Genomic DNA, 21786 nt, shown 5'->3' with positions numbered 1-21786 from the left:
ACTCCTTTTTAAATTATATTGCTCTACAGAAGCTACACTGTTTCCAGATATATTCTTTTTTTTTAAAGTGGGAACTTGCTTGAATTTGAAAATTAAACCCTTTTGTCACTTACCAACGTCTTGAATTGTCAACAATGACCCCATTGTCTACAGAAAATACGTCAGTTGGCAAACCAGCAATATTCCAGGCTCTTATTTTTATTGGGTCACCAAGATTCTTGCTCAAAGAGAAATTCTCAGAACAAGGGATTTCTTTCTCCTGAAAAAGAGGGGAGAAAACCCAACAAAATAAACATTTTTCTGTATTCTGTGTTTCTTTATGTCTTTATTAAATGCCATTTCAATCCAAAAATGACAGTGTACATTTTGTTTTAAGAGACTGAAATAGGTCATATGTATAAGTAAAAATCCTGGGGAAAATAAAACTATAATTTCAATAATTAACTACATTTTCTCACTAAATATTTACTCTCTCATCAAATTTTTTAGTTTTTGGTACATTAATAAAGTGTGAGGTTTGCTACATAAAGTTATGACTTAAGAAATTCATACACAGTTGGAAATATCTAATTATATCTTACATTAAATCAGTACAGCAATCCCCTGCTGATTTGTTACTGTTTCATGCATTTTTAAGTGCTTCCAAATACTTTGACTTATTATTTATTAATTTATTTGATTTATGAATTACGGCATTCATATGCCATTAGGGTTAGGGGTTAGGGTCAGGGTCAAGTGTAAGGGTTAGGGTCAGGGTCCCTATGTTGGAAATGTCCCTTTACCAACCACACAATTAAACATCTAATTAACATACAAATATTTGATGGTGTAAGTTATAGAATGTTTTACATTACACATAATTGCATTTTAAATTTATTTATTTTATTTAAAGGCAAAATACAGAAAACAATGAGATTTTACTTCAGTAACCATCAAGCCTTACAAAATCAATGATAATCTCTTGTTTCTGATATGCTATTGTGGAGTAAAATATAAGTGCGGATTAAATTCACTGATTTAATTATATTCAAATCTACAAAATATTGGATCAGCAGAATTGATACCATTGGTTTACCCATGAGGTTTATTAGGTTAATATTAGGTAAATTTCAAGGGCTTTTTGAAGCCTTTTGCAGTAGTCTCAAAAAATCAAAACATTTATTTGACTCTAAGACAACCTTCTAACCTTGCACAGTTTGCTCCAATCTTTGGTACATTCTTGTCGAAATCCAGCAGTAAAAGCTCCCAGATATGCTATTACACCAGCTGATATCAGAATATCTCCTGTCAGATTATCATATTCCTCTTGAAGATCACATGCAGCTTGATTCCATCTATGACAAGCAGAAAAAAGTCATACTAAAACCTCCACATTAATGATATTGATGTTAAAAACCAACTTGCTTTTGTTCATCTTAGGTAAGAATAGGTGAAAAATATGAAAACTTCATTCATGTATTCTATTCTCATTTTGAAACAATTTCTGCTACAATTTTCCCAATGTTGCTGCCCATATTTTTGTGCTACAAACAACTAGGAATATTTCAAGGTGCTGGACATTCTTTTGCGTCACAGTCCTCAGACAAAAACACAGCATTAAAGGCTTAGACAATGTAATTTCAAGTGGTTGTTTTATCTGACATTTGAACTTTAAACTAACCTTGTTTTCTCTCCACCAAGGCCTCCAATCAACTTCTCTGCTCGTTCCAGTTTTTTAGCACACATATCAACCTGGAATTCCAAACGAGCCTTTTCTTCTGTCTTTTCAGTGAAGGTTTGTTGCAAAGCAGCCAAACGGCCTTCAACTTCTGCAAGTTCTCCTCTCTTCTGATTCAACAGTTCCATTGTCACTGCCAAGGACTCCTCTGCCACTTTTAAACGTTCTTTTTTGGGTTCAATCTCCTATTCAATTACAACCAATCCACAAATGCTTTAGTACATTTTTGTAACTTTGTTATTAAGTACAATGCGTAGGGTGAATACATGGAGCAAAGGAAGATTCCATAGCACCAAGGGGCAAAGATACCTTTGATACCCTGTGAAAGACTTCCATTCCCTTAATCCATTTGCATAAACCCTCTGCTGCTGAGGAAGCTTTAGCCACCACTTGTGGATCAAACTCTGGATTAGTGAGGTATTCAGTCCGAATCTTCTGCATGACAGCTTCCTGGGTAGCAAAAGCATTATAGCCCGTCAGATCTCATGGCTGACACTTCAAAATTGAACTGATTCATTGCCATTTCTCTACACAATGAAATAAGAAAGAACTATTCCATATTAATTGTTGTAGAAATCACTGCTCGTTTGTTTTGATCTTCCTATCGTGTTTCATAGTCTTTTCCTATTTTCATTCTAATCCTACCCTTACCCTTTCTAATCATGCATTTGCTGTATCTTCCATGTGGCAGCTCCATAAGTGCTAAGAACATTACAGTCACATAGAAGCCTTAATTTACACTACCTCTTATGCAAAACACACCAATTCCATTATGTGCTATCTTTTTCTCAATACACAACTTTGGGGACACTATAAAAATGCATTTCTCCTAATGTAATACAAAATATAATTGCTTGTGCCTATTTTTGGGTATCAGTTTTATAAAGAGCAAAGCACATTCTATCAAGGACAAAGCATATTCAATTTCCAATTAATTCAGCAAAGGGCAAGACTCACACTCTTGGATAGCAAGACCTTTGGGAGAAATAATGTTTGAAAGGCTAGTACATTTCTGCATTTACTGTATATCTGCCAGTATAATTAACAAATTATTACCCATTTTGTCATCATTCATTCATTTAATCAAAAATAATACAATTAGAAAAAGATGTTAAGAAAGGCAGAAATTGACAGCAAATTATAAAAAAAGTTTATAATGCTGAATGGTGAATGGTTGATCTAGTAAAACAAAAAGTCATAGGAAGTTGGACATGGATCAAATGTCCATTGGTTCCAGCAAAAAACCCCAGTCAACTCCCAAAACAGAATATGTAAAATGAGGCTCAGAAGAAACTGATTGATTTGGACAAATAATGTCTCCAATAAAGTATTTTCTCTTTTTTTTTTTTTTTTTTTTTTTTTTTTTTCCCTGCAAGAGTCTGGTAAAAATCACTGAAAAAGCCTTACCGGAATGGGTTTCTCAGAACAGGCTTTCAATTCCTTTAAGAAATTCATGTTGCCAAGCATTTTCTGGCTTACACCCCAATAATCCAAAATCTACAAAACATAGTAGGAAATACCTTTTCAGGCTTTAACACAAATACACATAAAAAAATTAGAAACCTCATTTAATTAAAATTCATGAATATTTAATACTGATAATCTGGTATCTCCTTGAGATGCCAATAATGCAGAAAGTCTATCAGATCAAACGTTTCCTTCCAGTCATACTTTCAGTCAAAAAGTAAACAGTGTCTCAGGGAAGTTAGGTATTATCTATTCTCAAGAAATGTGTAAAGCAAATTAAATCTGGCACATTAAAAAAAATGGAAAATAAGGAATACTGAAAGTTTTCAGTAAAATCCTGGGTAGAGGCTATAAGTACTTGCCTACTTTAATGGACCTTAGGTTATCTTGTTTCTTGGATAAGTGTTGGAAAGAACATTAATTACATTTTTATTTCAGACTATTGTCTGCCATTTTACCTTGCCTCCAGATCCTGAAGGATCTGCAATTCTTTCAGGTTTTTTTTCTCTTATGACACAGACAGCAGCCATGACAAGTTTGACACCAGATGGAGGATTTTTCATTGTTTTGACAACTGCTATATCAGAAGGCTAAAATAAAGAATACATTAAGTATTATGTCTTTCTCAGCATTCAGTAGATGAATTGATAGAAAAAAAGAGGATTTATTAACACCATCACCAATGAACATAAGTGGTAACAGAGGACTTTTAGAAGGGATGATACAATGTTACCATCACAATTAACAATATCCATCAATATCCACTATGCAGAGGAAAAAAAAAATGCTAATAAACTGTAAATTAATGATTAAATAAAATTATGTTTTAAAAATTCCAGGTCAGAATATTTTTTATACACTTTTGTGTCATCTAAAATATCTCTTAGTCTTCTAAATTTCTACTTCATTTTAGAGAGTTACATAACACTTTCAAATGCTGAAATTTAGATCAGCTTGCCTTCAAAGTGTCAAGAGCACCAATTGCAGCCTCCATGACAGGTATTGCCTCAGCCAGGTCACTCTCACATTCATTTTTCAGTGCCTGAGCTTCTTCAGCTTTTGCTGTAGCAATTTCTTCATCCACTTTAACAATTTTTCTTTTTTCTTCTACTTCTGCAGATTCTACTTCTATAATCTAAAGAAAAACAATGAGTGGACTTTATTTATATTGTGCCGTGAATAATCAAATGAACTGAAATTACCTACTATAGAACTTACAGAATACTGTAAAACATAAAGAGAATATTGAAGTTTTTAATATGTTAACATAATTTCAATTTATGTTAAGGGAATAATTTCTTAGCATATTGCAACATCATCATGGAGTTTTAACAGTAGATAAACTGCATGATAGCAGATTACTCTCAAAAAAAATTATTTAAAATACATTTGAAGTTCAGGAGAATCTCCTCATGTTTTTGCATCATGCTGTAACTAAAATGGATGAGCTTTTATAGGGAGTTTTAGCTTCATAGTCTGTAACTGACTATTGAAATTTATTTTCTTTTCAGGGATAAGTCAAGCCTTTATCCAACTCCCTTTGCAGTTTTAGGGAAGTGACATTCAGTTTTCTTAGAGGTAGAAGAGCTATCACTGTATCTGTAAAAACACTTAGGAATCAGAAACAAGTGTATAACATGTCAATTAAATCATGGTTTTTGGTGATGCAACAGTCACATACTAGATAATTATGTGTATATTTTAATATACTGGAATTTTCAAAACACCTAGGGTTTTTTTTATTTTTGATCCTAAATATGACTAAATTCATATGAAAGTAACTGGGTTTAGGATCATTTTATAAATCATATAATCCCTGTGCATGCAAAGACAGACCATGTAAAAACTGGTTTTGTTTGTTTTGTCATATCTGGTCATATGGAAAAACTATTTGAGGTTTGTGAATCAACTTGGGAAATCTGATTTAATCACTATTATCATGAAAGTTCCTCTAACATCCTTCAGCATGGAGCTTAGGCAATGACTGTATATCCTGAGAATGTATTTTATATAAAGAATGAAATTTTATTTCTGTTCTATGGCTATAAACATAAATAACCAGTTTCAGAATACTGGAAACCTCTATAAATAAGGAGTGAGCTCAAAAATCTCAATTCAACTCGTACTTTCACAAAGTCACACATCAATGAAATAAGACACATGCTTACATTAAAAGCCACAAAGCTGTATTTTTATAACTCTACCTTCATCATGCTTGCATTTTCCACTTTAGCCTCTTCCAGTTTGGGCTGCAGTTCAATTAATTCTACTTTCATCCTACCAACCTATGCACATACAAAAGAATCAGGTGGGATGGAGAAGGGTCAAGCACAATTTCCAGCAATTTCTTTAAGACCTAGATTTTACCTAATGACTAATTTATTGATAGAAGGATGTAACATTCAGTTTCAAATCAAAACATTCCCAAGACATATTTTTATCTCCTACATACAATGTCTAATTTTAAGAACTATGATCACTTACTGTCACCTCTTAACCACCAAGGAAATGACAGTTCTGTTCATATACTACTTAACAATATATGCTTAGAGAGGTATGGCTTTGGCACAAGTTCTGCCATTGCAGGAAAGAAAAGGCAAAATACATTTGTTAATTTTACTGCTGAAGATTGAGCTAAACAAAATCTGAAGTAGCACTTCTGAGTGACTTCTCTAGAAAAAGACCTGCATTTGACAAACATTTCCTAATTTCAGTTCCATATTTGTCATAACTCACCTGTGACTCAGCAAAAGCTAGTTTATCTAGCCCATTCACATATTTCTTCTTCGCTTTCATTACACTGTCTCGTTTCTCAGTAAGAAGTCTCTGAAATGCAGCAATAAGCTCAAGATAAGAAGTAGGAGTAACATAATTATGGCGTCCCAGACTTTGTAAAAACCTATTAAAAAAGCAAAAAACAGAAAGAGTAACTTAAATTTTGATTTCTTTTTTAGCAAAGTTATGTAACTGTTCGACAGGAATTAACAATTTCAGTGATTTTATATAATTTTTATGAAGGCAAATAGTTCTGTTAACTTTTAATATATAAATGAGTAGCATTGAAACTCAGTCACCTAATACTTTATGATTGTTTGCAAAATCTACAGACTGACCTTTGAGAGAGTGACAAAACTGAAGTATGAAAGTATTGACAGATGGGCACAACTGCCTGACGCTCTGTGTCTGTGAGCTGAAGTGTTTCTAAGAACTTACTAGCCACACGTTCAAGGGCATCTTCAGGCCACGGCTGAGGGAGAAGTGAGGAAGAAAGAATTAATAAAATTCAACTGTTAGCAGTCTTCAAATGTTGAAATCAAGTTTTACCATTCAAACCACCAGAATGAGACACACTAATCCCAGCTGTGTCTCAAGAACAATGAACTGATAAAAGGGTTGGTTAGCTCAGGCAACAAGGTCACCACCCGTGCAATCTTTTCTGGTAACTCCTGGTTGATCTTCTAGCTCAAAGCTACACAGTAACATTCCATCCTGTGGAATGTGTCTATTCATCCTTTGGCAGAAAAATTAATTTACATCAGGATTGGGTCAAGCTATAGAGCTAACTGTGCTTTTCTCAGAGCAATACTGCCTACATTGATTTTATTTCTCCAAGTTTTATTCTGCTGTGAAAGATCTACTGATAAACAAGAGGATTTGTATTTGCTAGTCATTCCTACAATTGATGACCTGCTTAATAGGCAGCCACAATTAAGATAATTTTAGTCACAATGAAATGGTTTCTCTAGTCCTTTAAAACACACACATTCTGTAATAAAATTACAAATTTCCATCATCAAACTAAGACTATTCATACTTCAGAAATGTGTAGCAACAAAATTTAACTTCATTTAGATGTAGAAATGTTGAGATCACACATCAAAGAACTCCCAAAATATTACAGAACAGGCTTATGCAATTTTAAAATTTTGAAAAGCAAGGAGTACTTCTACAAGGAAGACAAAAGAAAATCTAATGGCACTTAGAAATACAGAGAGCTAGAGAGCTGAAGCAGATTTTTGAGGAACTAATATAAATATTTTCCCATACCTGGAACCAATCAATAGTACAGCAGTTGATGAGCGACGGAAACTGTCTCAGACGATTGCGGAAAGCATCTCCAATTGGGCTGAATGCCACCACAATGTGGAGATTTTCTTTGCATAAGTTCACAAAAAGTGCATACAAGGCCAAGGGACTGAGTTCTTCACCTTTATCACCAGCCTGAACTGCTGCACGAACACCCTTAGGAATAATACATAGCATAAAAAATGTTACATAAATTCTCAGTAAGCACATCTGAAGTCCCATAGCAATCGTATTAATGGTAGCATCACCAGGAAACTAAATTTTTTAGTGGAAATGAAACGGGCAAAATAAAGTAGAAAACCAGAACAAGTAGTAAATACTGTCTGAGAACAGGATTGCACTATTTATCTGTGACCCTTTCAGCATTTGAAAGTGCTCCAGAAATGATCATCTGCTGCTCTGAGCAACAGAGAGTAGATCATAACAACAGAGTAAAAGAATTCTTTGGAGGGAGCAGATTTAAATGAATAAAAACCAACTTCGCTCCAGCTGGCACATTGTGGATAGCTACCAAGTTCCAGCACATACCCCCTGAATATGTTCACACAAACTGTAAAATTGGAAAAGAGCCATATTATTCTAATATTGTCACTATATACCTCGTAAGAATGAAATAGTAATAGAAAAAGATCACAAGAATTATAATCTAACTTCTTTGAAAGATACATGAATCCAGGTATCAACATGGTCCATAACTTAAGTGCAAGAAAAACCAATAGTAATATCTATCAAGTGATAGAGATACTGTAATAAAGAACATTTGTGTGTGTACTAAGAACCACTTTGAAAATCAACTAGAAGCATACCTACTTAAATCACAGAAATAGGGAGACAGCACAGCATACAGTTCCAAATATTGTTTGCTAACATTAAGTTTCCAGCTTGATGTATACAAAGATTGATGCCCCTCCTTCCCAAAAATATTGTGACTGCTATTGTGAAAATCCAAGCCTGATTTTAGTTAATTTTGTTTTTAATTTGCTTAAGTACATTGCATTCTTACTTCTGAGCCTAAAATCATGGAGCACCTTTGCCTCTGAATAGAAATGTCAGGACTATGACATTCTGTCTAACAATGCCCTAGTGCCCCAGAGATTAGGAGTCTATAGAGAAAGGTGGGCCATGTGTTCCAATAAAAATGTCACATCTTTGCTCTTCACTAATCAATGAAAACATTATGATGCACAGTCTTGTCCTACACAATACACTACAAAAATAACTACAGCCACAGGGTATTCGTGAACAATTCAAGTTCTCTACATGCACAACTTGATGTGTCTGTGAACAGAGCGCTAGGTCAGAATTAAAGCTTGCAGTTGGCATAAACTACTCCATTAGTTTACTAAGTTATTTATCTAAAATCTCAAAAACAAGTTACAGAATTAAGTCCAAATGTCCAAAAGCCACATTTCACACTGAACTGATCAAGTGGATTAAAAGGGAGGTGAAATTAAAGAGAGTTTCTAAAGATACCTCTACAATTTCTTGTTTCTCATCTGCTGCAAAAAGATTGGGAACCTCTCCTGTGTTGAGGACACTGTCAATATCTTCTAAAAAGCTTTCTTCTTTAAGCTGTGTGTCTGTGATTAGAAATACAGTTTTCAAGCCTTTAACACCTGCATTTCTCAGAAGTCTCTGAAAAAGAAAGACAGTTAAAATTGTACGTTCCAAAACAAAATTGTACGTTCCAAAACAAAATTAAGTCAAAATGTAGACAGGTTATTAATACTCACTTTCAGATCTTCTCTCCACTCATTTGTACCATAGGTCTTAGAAATCTCTGGTTGAAAAACACACATTCTTGCCATGAAGGCTGCCAGGCGGGTCAGAGACTGCCGCCCGCTGCCTCCCATTCCAACCAGCAGAGCATTCCCCCCAGACTGCTTCAGGATGCGGCTCAGCCGAGACAAATGCTCCAACATGTACCTGCATTGGGAGCACACTGATTACCCAAAGAGCAGAAATACATGGATATCTATGCACCCATCAATCTGGGAAAAAAATCAAGGAGTAGGATTTCCAAAACAAATTTCTGAATGCAGCGTGGGGTGGGGTAGAGAGGAAGAGGAAGAAAGAGAGTGAGCATGAACCACAAAATAAAGTAAAACTTATAATTCTTCTATTATACAAATATCACTATGTAGCTAAATTATTACAAATTGCTAGAAAGAGCATGCAGAGGTAAGAACAGGAGCACTGTAAGGATAAATGTGTTAAAGGAAATGAAAAACATTAATTCTCTACTTCATAATAACAGCAGTATTATCAATTTTAACTTTCTTGAACAGCAATTCCAGTATCTTTTTAAAGTAACCACTGGGGGAACATGGTTTATATCAACAAACATCTCCCTTTCCTCTACCTCTGACAGTGTTTTATAATTTATATGTGAAATTGACATTGGAACATCCTCAAGAAGCAGTATCTGCACGTTACTGAGAGTCCTTGTCAAAACTCAGGCATGATTTATCTCAGAATATGAAGCAAGGCCTATTAGGAGATCCCCTGCTTAAGCACAGGGCGTGGGGTAATTAAAGCAAACTGAGCAGCTATTAAAAGTAGTCTCAAAAAAACTTTCAAACATTTCAAAAAAGATAAATTCTGGTTTATTTTTACAGGTTAGTAAAATAAAAGAAACAAATTCAGATGTTATCCATGAGATTGAACTCTAAGGCTACAGCCAAACATGCTCGCCTGGCTGCTGTTCAGTGAGGTCACTGGAATACTGCTTCTACACCCAGGAAATCAGAGGCTGCCAGCTCTTCAAACTGAGAGCCCAGCTGTACATACAGGCACTCAGAAATCCAGCTTGGCAAAATGAACTAGACTAAAATAAGCTGCTACTAGAACTGTTTGAAATAACCCTAATCACCTCCACGAAGTATCTACATGTCAAGTTACCCTGGCAAATATGAAGAGGTGGTAATCTCTAGCAACAGGGAGGAGGGAGGAGTTTGATCTCCTAATCCCTCTCAGTTGTAGCTCTGCATGATCACAAGTTAAGGTAACAATAAGGGCCTGCAGAGTCTAAGATTTCACAGGATTAGCTGCAGCACCAGCTGGGTGCACAGCTGTGCTGCATAACAACAGAGCAAACAGACAGCTATGATTGTGAACATCTCCCTCTTGAGATGCTTGTCCTTGGGGAATGAAGGTCCAATGACATCCATCTTCACTGGTGACAGCGGCCTAGGAGAAGTACAGCACTGCCTGATTCAGTGCTCAATGTTTCTGTAACAACTAGGAAAATATTCAAAGCCCATTAGGAGAAAAGCTTCTCATTATTTACTTTCAGATAGAAAAAGGAGAAGCATAAAAAAAGAAATCAGTTTACTTCCATTCAAAAAGGAATAACACCACAAACACTATAAAGGATGCATAAAGGGGAGGAGACATACCAAAAACCACAGTCCACAAAATGGAATATACTGAATTATCAACTACAGCTTAAAGCTCTTAATAAAACAGATCATAAAAACCTGAAAACAACAAGGTTCATTCTTGTTTTCTGGGTTTGATTATATTCATCCAGACACTGCTCCACAACATCACCGAACTCCTCAATGCTTGGAACCTCAACATAAAGTCTTTCATCTCCCTCAAGTTCTGGATCCATGTAGTCACCAAAACACAAGCTTCTCATGTTTTCTTCTGTTACCTATGGCAAATATTCAACAAATTATGAAGTCAAGTTTAATATTTAATTAATATATTCCTCACTGTAAATTTAGAAAACAAAGGAGAATTTTGACAAATACCCCAGACACAAGAATAAGTACTCCAAAATATTTTCACTCACAGACAACACCCCCCTCAAAATTATGCTTCCTGCATTGAGCTATACACTTATTCTTAATTTGTTCTTGGAAAAAATTGGCTCAAATAGCCATTAACAGTCTCAAAATCATGACCTTCAGATTACACCAAATTCATACAGATCTATATTATGAAATGGACAACTAAGACCACAAAGTTATTTCTTCTATACATGAAAGCAACTACAAAGGACATTAAAAAAACAAACAAACAAACAAAAAATGAAGACAGGCATAAAATATAACACAACTATACAGCATTTTGGATACTAAAATTCAATAACAATCATAGGATGCAGATGTACAAATTTCTTTTAAGGAAAAGTAGCACATTTTTAATGTAATGTTTTTTTGAAAAGAATGCTCAGGTACAACAATTAAACCCTCCCAAACACTTTTAATTTCTACTTTTTTTTTCCTTATGAAGACATTTGGCCAAATTCAACTCAAACTTTCATGTGCATTTGAATCAAAATTTCACCTATGATTAACTCTTGTGTCCTAAATTTGCAATAAAAGCAATTATTTTGCACCAGGTTAAACATGATACTCACAGATGATTTTCCTTCCTTCAGGTGTGCAAAAACTTTATCAAATGCTTCTTTGAAATGTTCTTTCACAATATCTTTCACTAGATTGAACAACCAGGTTCTGTCATCATCTTCCACCAGACGGTCATAGAAGACACGAAACACCTCATGCACAAAGAGCCGGATCATCACATGTTTGTTTTCAACTGCACTTTTCTTAATGAGCAAACAGCCATGGATAACCCGTGAAAAGTCACGCAGGTTGAAGGTATAATGAGATTTGGCTGGTGTGGGCAAAAGATTTTTGATGGCTTTCTTATACACCTTCAGATAACAGCAATAGAGAACAACAAAATCAAAAAAGTAACACAGACTGTATTATTATCATAATTCCTAAATGCCTTCTAAAATGTTATTTCTCAAAAAAACCCCTTTCACACTACATTATTTTAGAGACAAAGGAACTTCAATGAACAAATTGAAGGAAATCTCCAGTAAGGTATTTGCCTCTTACCTCTAAAGTGGCAGTGACAATTTGATTTCCAATTGTGGAGAAGTCAGGAGGAAAGTCATTAATCCTTAGGTAAAGAGCTACTACGGTGGAGAAGATGCGGATCATTGTTTCATCACTGAAAGAGTTGATGGTGCAAATGTTGAAGTGTCGCAGGAACCGAGGGGTGACAGGATTCCTCCCACCCCCTGGAGGCCCCATAGCAGCCAGCAACTGGATGTCAACAAGGGTGATTTTAGAGGTGTCCTTAAAATCATACCTTCAAAATAAAATGCCATGTGACACTTAAATACAGATATAACACATTTATTACACCTTAGATGCATCTATATGACAGACCACACCCTGCATGCATAAAAAAAGCATTTAAAAATACATATAAATGTAGTAGGCATTATGCAATATAATATATATATATATTTTTTTTTTTTTATCTTTTTAAAAACAAACAACCCCTCCTCCCAAAAAACCAAAAAAAAAAACAAATAGTCCTTTATCTGTGTGCCAGTTGATCTCACTATATCATTTTCTGGCCCAAAAGAAAGACCATTTGTTTAAATTGTGTTCCATAAAACCTGATACAAAATTTTAGTATTAAAACTGTAACATGTCAAGGTATATTATATCTATTCAAGAGCTACAAATATTTGAGCAGTGCCTGCTGCTCACGAGAGCAGCTGTATTTGAGAAGTGCCTGGAATCGTAGAATGACCCAGACTCAGGAAAACACCTGTTCTAATCTTCCAATATAAGCAAAGCCAAAAACCTCAAAAGCAGGGAAGATTTTCAACTTATTTAATGCCTATTATCAGACCTGATTTCACTGTGAATTTTAAAAAAAACTTTTTGAGATTTTATTTATTGACTAATAGAAACATGGATAATAGGGGAAACCATAAGAAATAAAATCAGAAGTTTTATATAACTGCATATATATAGATATGTACAAAAACCTGCCAACTCAATCTAAGGAGAAAGAGAAAGAAAAAGGACAAGAAACTGAACTGGAAAAAAAAGTTAAAATAATGAAGGTGTAAATGAATAATTTTATTTAACATATACTAACTCTGCTGCTCAGAGCTACAACATTCTAAAACACTCAAACTTAATTTGAGCATGCATTTCCTGAGAAGTCCTTAGAGAGTAAAATACAAGCTTCAACTATAAATAATGTATTTTTATATAAATTAAATTTACATTAACATTTACAAACCACTTCAAAAAGTTTTGAAAATAAAATTCAAGGGAATAAATAAGTGTAACAGTAAATACATCAACAAAATTTTTTCAGCTGTATTTTAAATAATTACCAAAATCCATGGTCAAAGAATTGTCTTAAAAGTTCTATAGGAGGCTGTGCCCCATACTTCTCCAAAGCTGGCATATTCATATCATCTACAAAAATAATGCACTTTTTTCCCATTGGAGGGCCAAAAACTCCTTTGCGCCTCTTGTCCAGCCTGGCCATAATAATGTTCTGCAATGCAAACAGGATCACTCAGAACACAGATTATATATTCATGTCCACAATCTCCTTGAGACCAAAGTTATCTGTTCTACTAACCTGAGTCTGATTGGCACTGGTTCGAGCTGAAAAATTAATGAAGAACGGGAAGTAGCGCTCCTTTTCCAAGTTGTTCATTAACTTGTCCTTGACATACACAGATTTCCCAGTTCCTGTTGGTCCCACTAGAAGCAGCGGTCTTCACAAAGACAGAAATAAAGAACACAGACTGCAGAAACCAAACATTGTAAACTAAAAGCAGCTAGAAGTCAAAGGTTTTACAAACTTGCCCTTCTTCTTCTACCTCTAAAAATATTGTTTGCCTAAAGAAGAAACTGAAGTGTTCTAAGGCATTCATTAAACCCTCTCACAATTTTAGTTTGCTTCCACCATCAAGAAAATGGGAGGAGAAATAAACATTTTTCATTCCCTCATTCTTCTGGTGTTGGAGTATATGAACACACAGGTGAAATTTCTCCTGATAGGTCTTTCATTAATTCAAATTTCATAAAGCTTTCAGGCTTGGAACCTGAGGCTAGTTTTTATTTAATTCTCTTATATGATCTGACTATGGTGAATATAACAGATTTTGATAGGATTAATCAAGGAAAGAAATCCTAAAATCTGTATTTAATTGCCAAAGTAGAATGAGGGTGCAACAATTTTTGGGCTGTCCTAAGAGCATAATCAGATTGCAAATACTAAAGTTAGACTGTAATAAGGTTTCACAAAAAAACTAAAATCAGACTTTTGGGCAGATTTTTTTTGTTTGTAGTAAATGTCTGTTTTAAAAAACCAAATAAACTGAGGGTTTGATAGAAACAATGAACTCAAAGGAAAGAATAAGAGATATTTCTACCTTTGATCAAATTTCATTGCAGAAATTTGTAGTGAAGCAACTTACTTTCCGTGGGTAATGAACAGGTCTAGCAAATAGGTATAGCGAACTGTATCCATAGTTGGGACTATAATATCTTGAATCTTCACATTTTTATCACTGTAACTAATTTGTTCAATAAATTCATTCCAGTGAGCCCAACCTACTTTGCCTTTGAGCTAGGAAGAAACACATATGTAGAACAGATTGGTGTTATACATATGAAGGGTTTTCACTTTTGAAAAATTAAAGTAATGAATTTTATTAAATTAATGACTATTTAATGCTTCAAAAGTTCACATATTTAGTTTGCTTTACCTCACTAATAAAGAATAAAGTACATACCTTAACTTAGACTCCTTTGTTTTCTTAAGACTTTGTTCAGTGAAAACAAACAAAAAAAACCCACACATATAGAAAACCACATGAAAAAACCAAAAGAGAGCAGTCTAATAGGCACTATAAACAAAAATTGTAAAACAAACTATCTATGGGCTTAATATTCTGCTTTCCTTCTGAACAGTCCACATTATTCCTTCTAAAAAAAAGCAGATTTGCATCTGGCAGCTGAGCTTGGGTTACAGAAGAAATACGCAGTGGCAGTATTACAAACATAACTGAAATGTACATCTTAGTATTTTATTAAAAAATTGGTCAGTACACTGGTATTTGAAAAAGAAATGAAAAATGTACTGTGGGATTTAATTCAACCAACACTCTACAAAATCCAACAGGCTTTGTACAGTTAAAATACCCACCTGGTTGCATTTTCCTCCTATTAGGATGGTAAGAATCTATTTAGTGGATGCAGAAGCCAATCCTACCTCATACACGTAGTCATAGACCAAGCCTTTCTCTTCTAAGGGACACTCCCACGTTCCCAAATTCTCTGGCACAGGATTTGTTTCAGATTTCCCAGATAAAGTTTCCCTCAAGAAATTATCAAAAATCATCCTGCTGTCACCATCACAAGTTCCACCAATGGACCAGATTATGGCAAAAGCAAAACAACCCTGTAAAGGCAAAATATTGTCGCATAAGTTGACACATTATACATGAACCTTGTACAGTCTGATTAACAAACATAATTCTAAAAAATATAGTTAAACAGAGAAACATTAGCAATTGCCCTTGAATATCCCTGGCCTAAAGAGATTTAGAAATCTGACTGTAGACAGAGCACACAAATAATCTTACTCAAGGACAGAAAGAGAGAGAGAAAGAATAAAAAATAAAGGCCACTGACTACAGCAGTATGTCACGTGACAAAGCATGAGAAGAATTCTAATGACAAACAGGATCTAGGAATTTTGTCATTTAATTTTAAATAATTACTTTCACATTCTCTTTTCTTCAGTTTTTCGTAAGAATTATCACATAAGGTCAGACAGAGGATCCAACTAATATTACTCTCAGAAAACCCTCTTACACAGAAATTTTTGCTCAAACAAACAAGCCAATCAGTGTTGCACGAATATTTATTTCCTTTAAAAGAAAGAAGATTCCTTGCTTTAGCTAACTTCTTGGTTACTTAAAAAGCACATTTAATAAAAGCACTATCCTATTTAATTGGATAAAGAGTAATATCTTTAATCATATTTGCCACTTGTAAAACTTCCATCTCATCTGGGTACCTCCAGAGTGTGGGGAAAGAGAGCAACAAGGTAGTAGAATTGTTTCACACGTCTCTTATTCACACATTAAAGTTATTTGGATTAGTAAAATTTGAAAATTTTGAAAACCAGCATATAGAGAAACAAATACACATTTCGCTCCCTGTTAAAAAACCAACCATAATCCAGGCACGGATGCTTTTGTTGGTGGGATCCTCTTGCACAGCTGGACAAATCAACATTTCAAAAATCCGTGTGAGAGCTACTACGACATTGATATCACTTGTGGGTACCAGTTCCTAAGAGATTCAAAAGGTTGGATGTTATACTTTACATACTTGTAGTTAATTTATCTTTTGGAGATAAAATACTAAAACAATTAGATTACTAGCTAATTCTGAACACACACTAGAAGGCAAGGTTTACACTGACTTTTACTCCAAAGATCATTTGGCCTCCTCAGTCATTGAAATGCCAGGACCTTTAGCTTGTTAACCATGTTCATGGCTGCCATGTGAACACTGCAATTAAACATCCTAAACCAAAACAAAACCCACAGAAGTAACTACAGCAAAACATGAGCAAAATTCTGAGCACTGTCACACTGAGCTACACATTCCTCTAAAACTTATAAAAGTACTTCCTTATGCAACATGACATCTTTAAAGAAAAAAAATGTACAAAATTCTCTTGGGAAGACTTTTTAATCAGTGTTTTAAATACTTACCTTACTTTTTAAAATAAGAAGATGAAAACTATGATCAGGTTTCAAGCCTTACCTGACATTTTCATTTTAACTCTTCACACTGGTCCCAAGAGCCACAAATTCATTCTAACAGTGCTTGTCATGAGAGAACAGTCACCTGCTACCAAGGGTAACAGAATGGAAATGGCCACTAATTACTGCAGGAAAAATGACAAAAAATACCTTGCACTGTCTCTGACGGACTCTTAATGCTGGTGGTACCAACCAATCAAAAAGTCCCTGCAGAAGATCTTGATGTTCCTCTGAATTCAGAGGTTCAGGCAGTATACTCAGCCAAGAGGTAACAATTGGCCTCCAGCCCAGCTGAGAAGGTTCCAAATAAATCATGCCACAACGACTGACTGTAGCAGGCTAAGGAAAAACAGTAAACTCATTTTATTGTGTATTGAATAGACTAAATTTTGTTTTATATTTTCATTAAATACAAAACTTACTGATGCCTGGGAAAGATCCATCGTTTCAAAAATGAGAGACATCTGAGGGGACATTTGTATGACTTCCCCACTCATCAAACAAAGCTTGAAAGATAAAAAATAATATGCAAAATCAGAAAAAAAATTGGAATTAAATTACACTTCCTATCTCAGGGGAGTTCTATATGAAAATTGAAAAAACCAAGTAAAATCAAAGGTAAGGTCAACTACATAAAAAGTTTATTCACTTGTAGCAATAGATTCTTATCAAGATTTAGCTAAATTCTTCACTTAAACCATAGTACTCCACAGTAACCTACCAATAGGTTCATTACAATCAATCTTGCATATGACAAAAAGAAAGGACAAATGATATCTGCAGCTATTATTGCTAACACTGAAGCATTTCAGCTGGAGACAGACTACCCTTTTGTACTAAAGTAAGAGTCCAGTTTGAGTATTTTGATACATTATCATATAGAGTTTACATGTTCAAATATTGTGTCTAATTTTTATATTTCCTTCGGGATTCTTAGGGCCCATTTACAAAAGTGGTGTTACAATTTTGACTTCAGAAGCCATTATTCTGAAAATGCAACCCTTTGTGTCTTGGGATTGTCTTGAAATATAAGTGTCTAAGCTTATGCAGGCTTAGAAATAATGGGATTTATAATACGTAACTGTAATTTCTGACATTTAAATTTCAATTATTTATGTTAGAAAATTACATTATGGCATTAAGGAAATACTACATGTCTTTCAGCAATGAACTGATATTGTGATTATGATTCCAATACAAACAAAAAAACCCCCATCAAAAACCACAAAAACAAAAGACTTGTCACCAGCACCATCTTGCACTTGCTTTTTTCAAAAGTCAGGCACTGCAGTTTGTATTTGTGGTTTTATATGTAGAAGAATATTTTCAAAATGTCACGTAATTTTCTTCAGGCATTTTTTTCACGGACAGATACCTTTTTGTTGTCATCCAGAACCGTGTTCATGCTCTCTATCCACAGAGTATCGATGGGGCCGTCGAAGATGACCCATTTGCGCTCGGGGCTCTCGGACAACGCGAATTCCCTGAAGGTCGTAGCGACAACCCCGTCTGTCCACTGACAGGGGTGGACGTGGCAATGGGGAGTGAGACAAAGAACACAGTTCAACCTGAGCCACAGAAACCCTTCCCTTTGCTTTCCATTGTCCCTCACTTTTAACTGGTCTCCTCTTGGGCTGCAGAGAGCAGCACCTGACTTTGGAGTTTCACCAAGAGTCTTAAAACAACAGCAAATTTGAAATATTTTTTTTTCCAATTGAAAATATACTGTAAGAAAAAGGACCAGTAATTCAATTTACTGAAACCTAGAAATGCTTCTGCCGTGACTTGCACCTGTTTCTCTCCAGAATCACCCTAATTCTCTCCAGAGTCACTATTTCACATTTACTGCTTTATATTGTTCCTCCTCCAAACCTAAGTTTCACACTTGGGAACCCATGAGTTCATAGATTTTTCTAGAAAGTTTTTGCATTACTTTGATTATACAGGTTAAGAACTGACAGAAAAACGTAATAACAAAACATAGACAGAAAAACATAATATCAATTATATTTGATATGATTTCCTAGCATGGATACAACTATAAGAGGATGATGACCTTCAAAATGGTATTGCTTTTTTTTTTTTCATATTTAAACCTATATAACTGCATACATACATGCTGCATTTTTTATATCCTAATTAAAAACAGGCCACAAAAGTATTAGTTAAAGTAAAATTTACAATTGTATTCTCATCCATGTTTAAAAACATAAAATTATGAATTGAAGAGTTTACTGTCCATAATAACAGAAACATAATATGCAGAAAACATTACTCTTTAAATATGCATTACCTCATGGGATATCAGATCAAACTGCCCAAAAAGCTGGCCCATGGTGATTGATTTTGGATTTACAGTTCTATAAATGACTTTTTCTTCTTCACCATAACCACGCTTTTTCATAAGAGACAGCGTATCTGCCAACACATGTAGAACTTTGGTCTTCCCAGAAAATGACTCCCCCACCAGCATGAAGCTGTTAGATAGAAAAAAAATCCTACTATTAATAAATTTGTCTTGCAATTTAGACTTTCACAGATCACACGAAGGCCAACAGTATCAAACATAAGCTTAAAGCTAATTTTCACCTAATTTTCAAAAAGTGAAGCAAGTAAATTTTCTTTGAATATAAAAAACATCTTTTCCACAAACCTGGTTTATTTGCACATGCAAATATGATTGCACAATCTTACAGAGAAGATTAATTAATGAGCTGAATATTAACCATCATATAGCTCATGTCATATTGTATATATTTCCTCCAGTTGCTATTCTGTAATAAAAGCTAGGAATAAAATGGCACAGATCTGACAACTAATACTTTAATACAAATAAGCTTTTACATCCTAAGCTTTCACCATACTTATATCAGCACCTAAAATCATTATACATGTGCAAGTGCTTCTGATATCAGGAAGAGTACAATTCCTCAGACATACATCCACAAGAATTTTGGGACATGCAAAAGCAGTATCAGTAATCAGCTATTCCAAAGCTGATTGGAACAAAGAGGAATATTATGCCACCCTCAAAACCTTCAATAACTTCAAATAAATAACTGCTACAGTGTAAGTCAGAATTACAAAATATAGTGCAGTGATGAGAACCTTACCCATGTCTAACAATCATCATTTCATATGTCTGTATAATTTTCTGCATAAAAGTTTGTACAGGTTGGACATTATGTCGAGTGCAACATTCATTGGCACATTCCAGAAAATCCTAAAATCCAAACAAATCATAATCTTATTCCTGCTACAATTTAAATTACTGTACTGCATGACAATAGAAGAGTTTATGTTCATCAGAAAGGGTTTCAAATTAATTAATAACTGAAACAATATTAGTCAAAATATAGCAAAATTCTGGGAGGAAAAAATTCCCACTTCTGTACTTCATGTGCTAGAACAGGATTTAACTACAATTTTTATCTTGAAGAGAAGGCATATCGCCCTCAGGAAACCAGCAGTGTGCTTCAGAACCATACACTTTCTTCAAGATTGTAGTATTTACTGAAAACTTAAAAGTCAATCAAATTTGGTTTTTCCAACATACTCATCCTTGCCAACCATTCTCCTACAAAGATTGCTTCAAGTGTTGCTAAAAATAAAATACAAGCACAAACCTTTATCTCACTTACTTATGTCCAACAATTAGGAAAGAAATCAGAAAGCCTAAAACTTGGTAAATGCGCAGATCAATTCCCAAACTGTAATGCACAACCCTTCTGAACGTAAGGGAACTCAGATGTGGATTATATTCAGCACAGATGAAAGAATTCCCTTTGCTACAAAGTTTCATTGCAAAATTCAGCAATTTTGCTCATCTTGAAATATCTCACTGCATTAATTGCACCTGATTACAAAGCAAATCACCACAGAACAATCAACAATGATCATGACCAAGGAAAAATTAGAAGGGTACTTACATTGTAGTCTGCCTCAGGAAGCTTGATTCCAGGAAATAAATCACTGGTTATACCCATGAACAGAGGTATATCATGTGACAAAAATTTGGGCTCATTCACATCTTTAATTGATCTAAGAAGCTAGAAGAAACAAATATGCATTTTGTTGTTCTTATTAAGAGACAGAGCATAAGGTGTTCAGCAATTAAAATAACCTAGTATGTAACAAAGATGAATTAATTAAATGGGGCCTTTGATAAGAAGCCCAACTATGCAATCATCAGAACAGCCCAGGAAAATGCAGCACGTATTTTATTATCTTAATTTCACAAACTATAAAACATGGATCAGTGATGAGACAAGATATGCCTTCAGAACTCAGAACTGCATGTATCTATGAAATTCCTTAAACAAATATTCCCAGAGGAACTCACCAATATATCTTCATCTTCTGTGGGAAATTTTAACTTTAGATTCCCCGCAGCCACCAGCACAGCTTTGACTGCCCGCATGCCATAGTCATAGTGATACTGAGAGGAAAGCTGTTCTGAACAAAGCCTGTAGGTCATGACTATCTTCACTGACAGTGACTTAGCATTCAAAAATCCATATGAATAGAGGGAAATCTCTGCTATCAGAGCATAGTTTGGAACCATCATGGCTACCGTTCGGAAAAGAACCTGGAATACATACCCAAAGAAATATCTTCAAGTAATTAATTTAGGAATGGAAAGTAATTCAGAATTTTTACAGTATTCATCCCACCATAAAACTGTAATATCAATATTTGCAGCTTAAGACTCCCCAGGAAGTTAACCTGAGCTACCACCAATATCCATCTTAATGTACAATGCAGTACATTAAGAAAAGACACTGTGTCCCCCAGCTCTTTTCCCTCAGCACTGTCTCAAGAATGCAATTTGCCCCTTGCACAGATACATCCAGCAGAAAGGAAGGAAAATGTGGTCCATGGCAGGTGA

The 21786-nt window shown here is 34.7% G+C and overlaps 1 protein-coding gene across 1 annotated transcript in view; it reads right to left on the bottom strand.

Moving 5' to 3' along the window:
- Positions 1 to 21786, bottom strand: part of DNAH12 (dynein axonemal heavy chain 12) — a 58821-nt gene that overhangs the window by 14953 nt on the left and 22082 nt on the right. Inside the window, exons 29-56 of the mRNA XM_053953918.1 lie at positions 21241 to 21486; positions 20828 to 20947; positions 20012 to 20121; positions 19192 to 19375; positions 18274 to 18414; positions 17321 to 17404; positions 17049 to 17237; positions 16300 to 16419; positions 15332 to 15520; positions 14535 to 14686; positions 13691 to 13829; positions 13437 to 13603; positions 12130 to 12385; positions 11640 to 11939; positions 10750 to 10928; positions 9004 to 9196; positions 8744 to 8905; positions 7232 to 7426; positions 6298 to 6431; positions 5921 to 6083; positions 5389 to 5469; positions 4143 to 4319; positions 3643 to 3774; positions 3125 to 3214; positions 2027 to 2167; positions 1661 to 1902; positions 1187 to 1334; positions 114 to 259 (exon numbers count right to left, since the gene is read on the bottom strand). Of these exons, the coding sequence (XP_053809893.1) occupies positions 114 to 259; positions 1187 to 1334; positions 1661 to 1902; positions 2027 to 2167; positions 3125 to 3214; positions 3643 to 3774; positions 4143 to 4319; positions 5389 to 5469; positions 5921 to 6083; positions 6298 to 6431; positions 7232 to 7426; positions 8744 to 8905; positions 9004 to 9196; positions 10750 to 10928; positions 11640 to 11939; positions 12130 to 12385; positions 13437 to 13603; positions 13691 to 13829; positions 14535 to 14686; positions 15332 to 15520; positions 16300 to 16419; positions 17049 to 17237; positions 17321 to 17404; positions 18274 to 18414; positions 19192 to 19375; positions 20012 to 20121; positions 20828 to 20947; positions 21241 to 21486 (4580 nt within the window). The remainder of the gene's footprint in view (positions 1 to 113; positions 260 to 1186; positions 1335 to 1660; positions 1903 to 2026; positions 2168 to 3124; positions 3215 to 3642; positions 3775 to 4142; positions 4320 to 5388; positions 5470 to 5920; positions 6084 to 6297; positions 6432 to 7231; positions 7427 to 8743; positions 8906 to 9003; positions 9197 to 10749; positions 10929 to 11639; positions 11940 to 12129; positions 12386 to 13436; positions 13604 to 13690; positions 13830 to 14534; positions 14687 to 15331; positions 15521 to 16299; positions 16420 to 17048; positions 17238 to 17320; positions 17405 to 18273; positions 18415 to 19191; positions 19376 to 20011; positions 20122 to 20827; positions 20948 to 21240; positions 21487 to 21786) is intronic.

The sequence above is a fragment of the Vidua chalybeata genome, chromosome 12 (assembly GCF_026979565.1).
Source record: "Vidua chalybeata isolate OUT-0048 chromosome 12, bVidCha1 merged haplotype, whole genome shotgun sequence".
Classification (NCBI taxonomy): Eukaryota; Metazoa; Chordata; class Aves; order Passeriformes; family Viduidae; genus Vidua; species Vidua chalybeata.
This window is presented reverse-complemented; position numbering and strand designations above follow the sequence as displayed.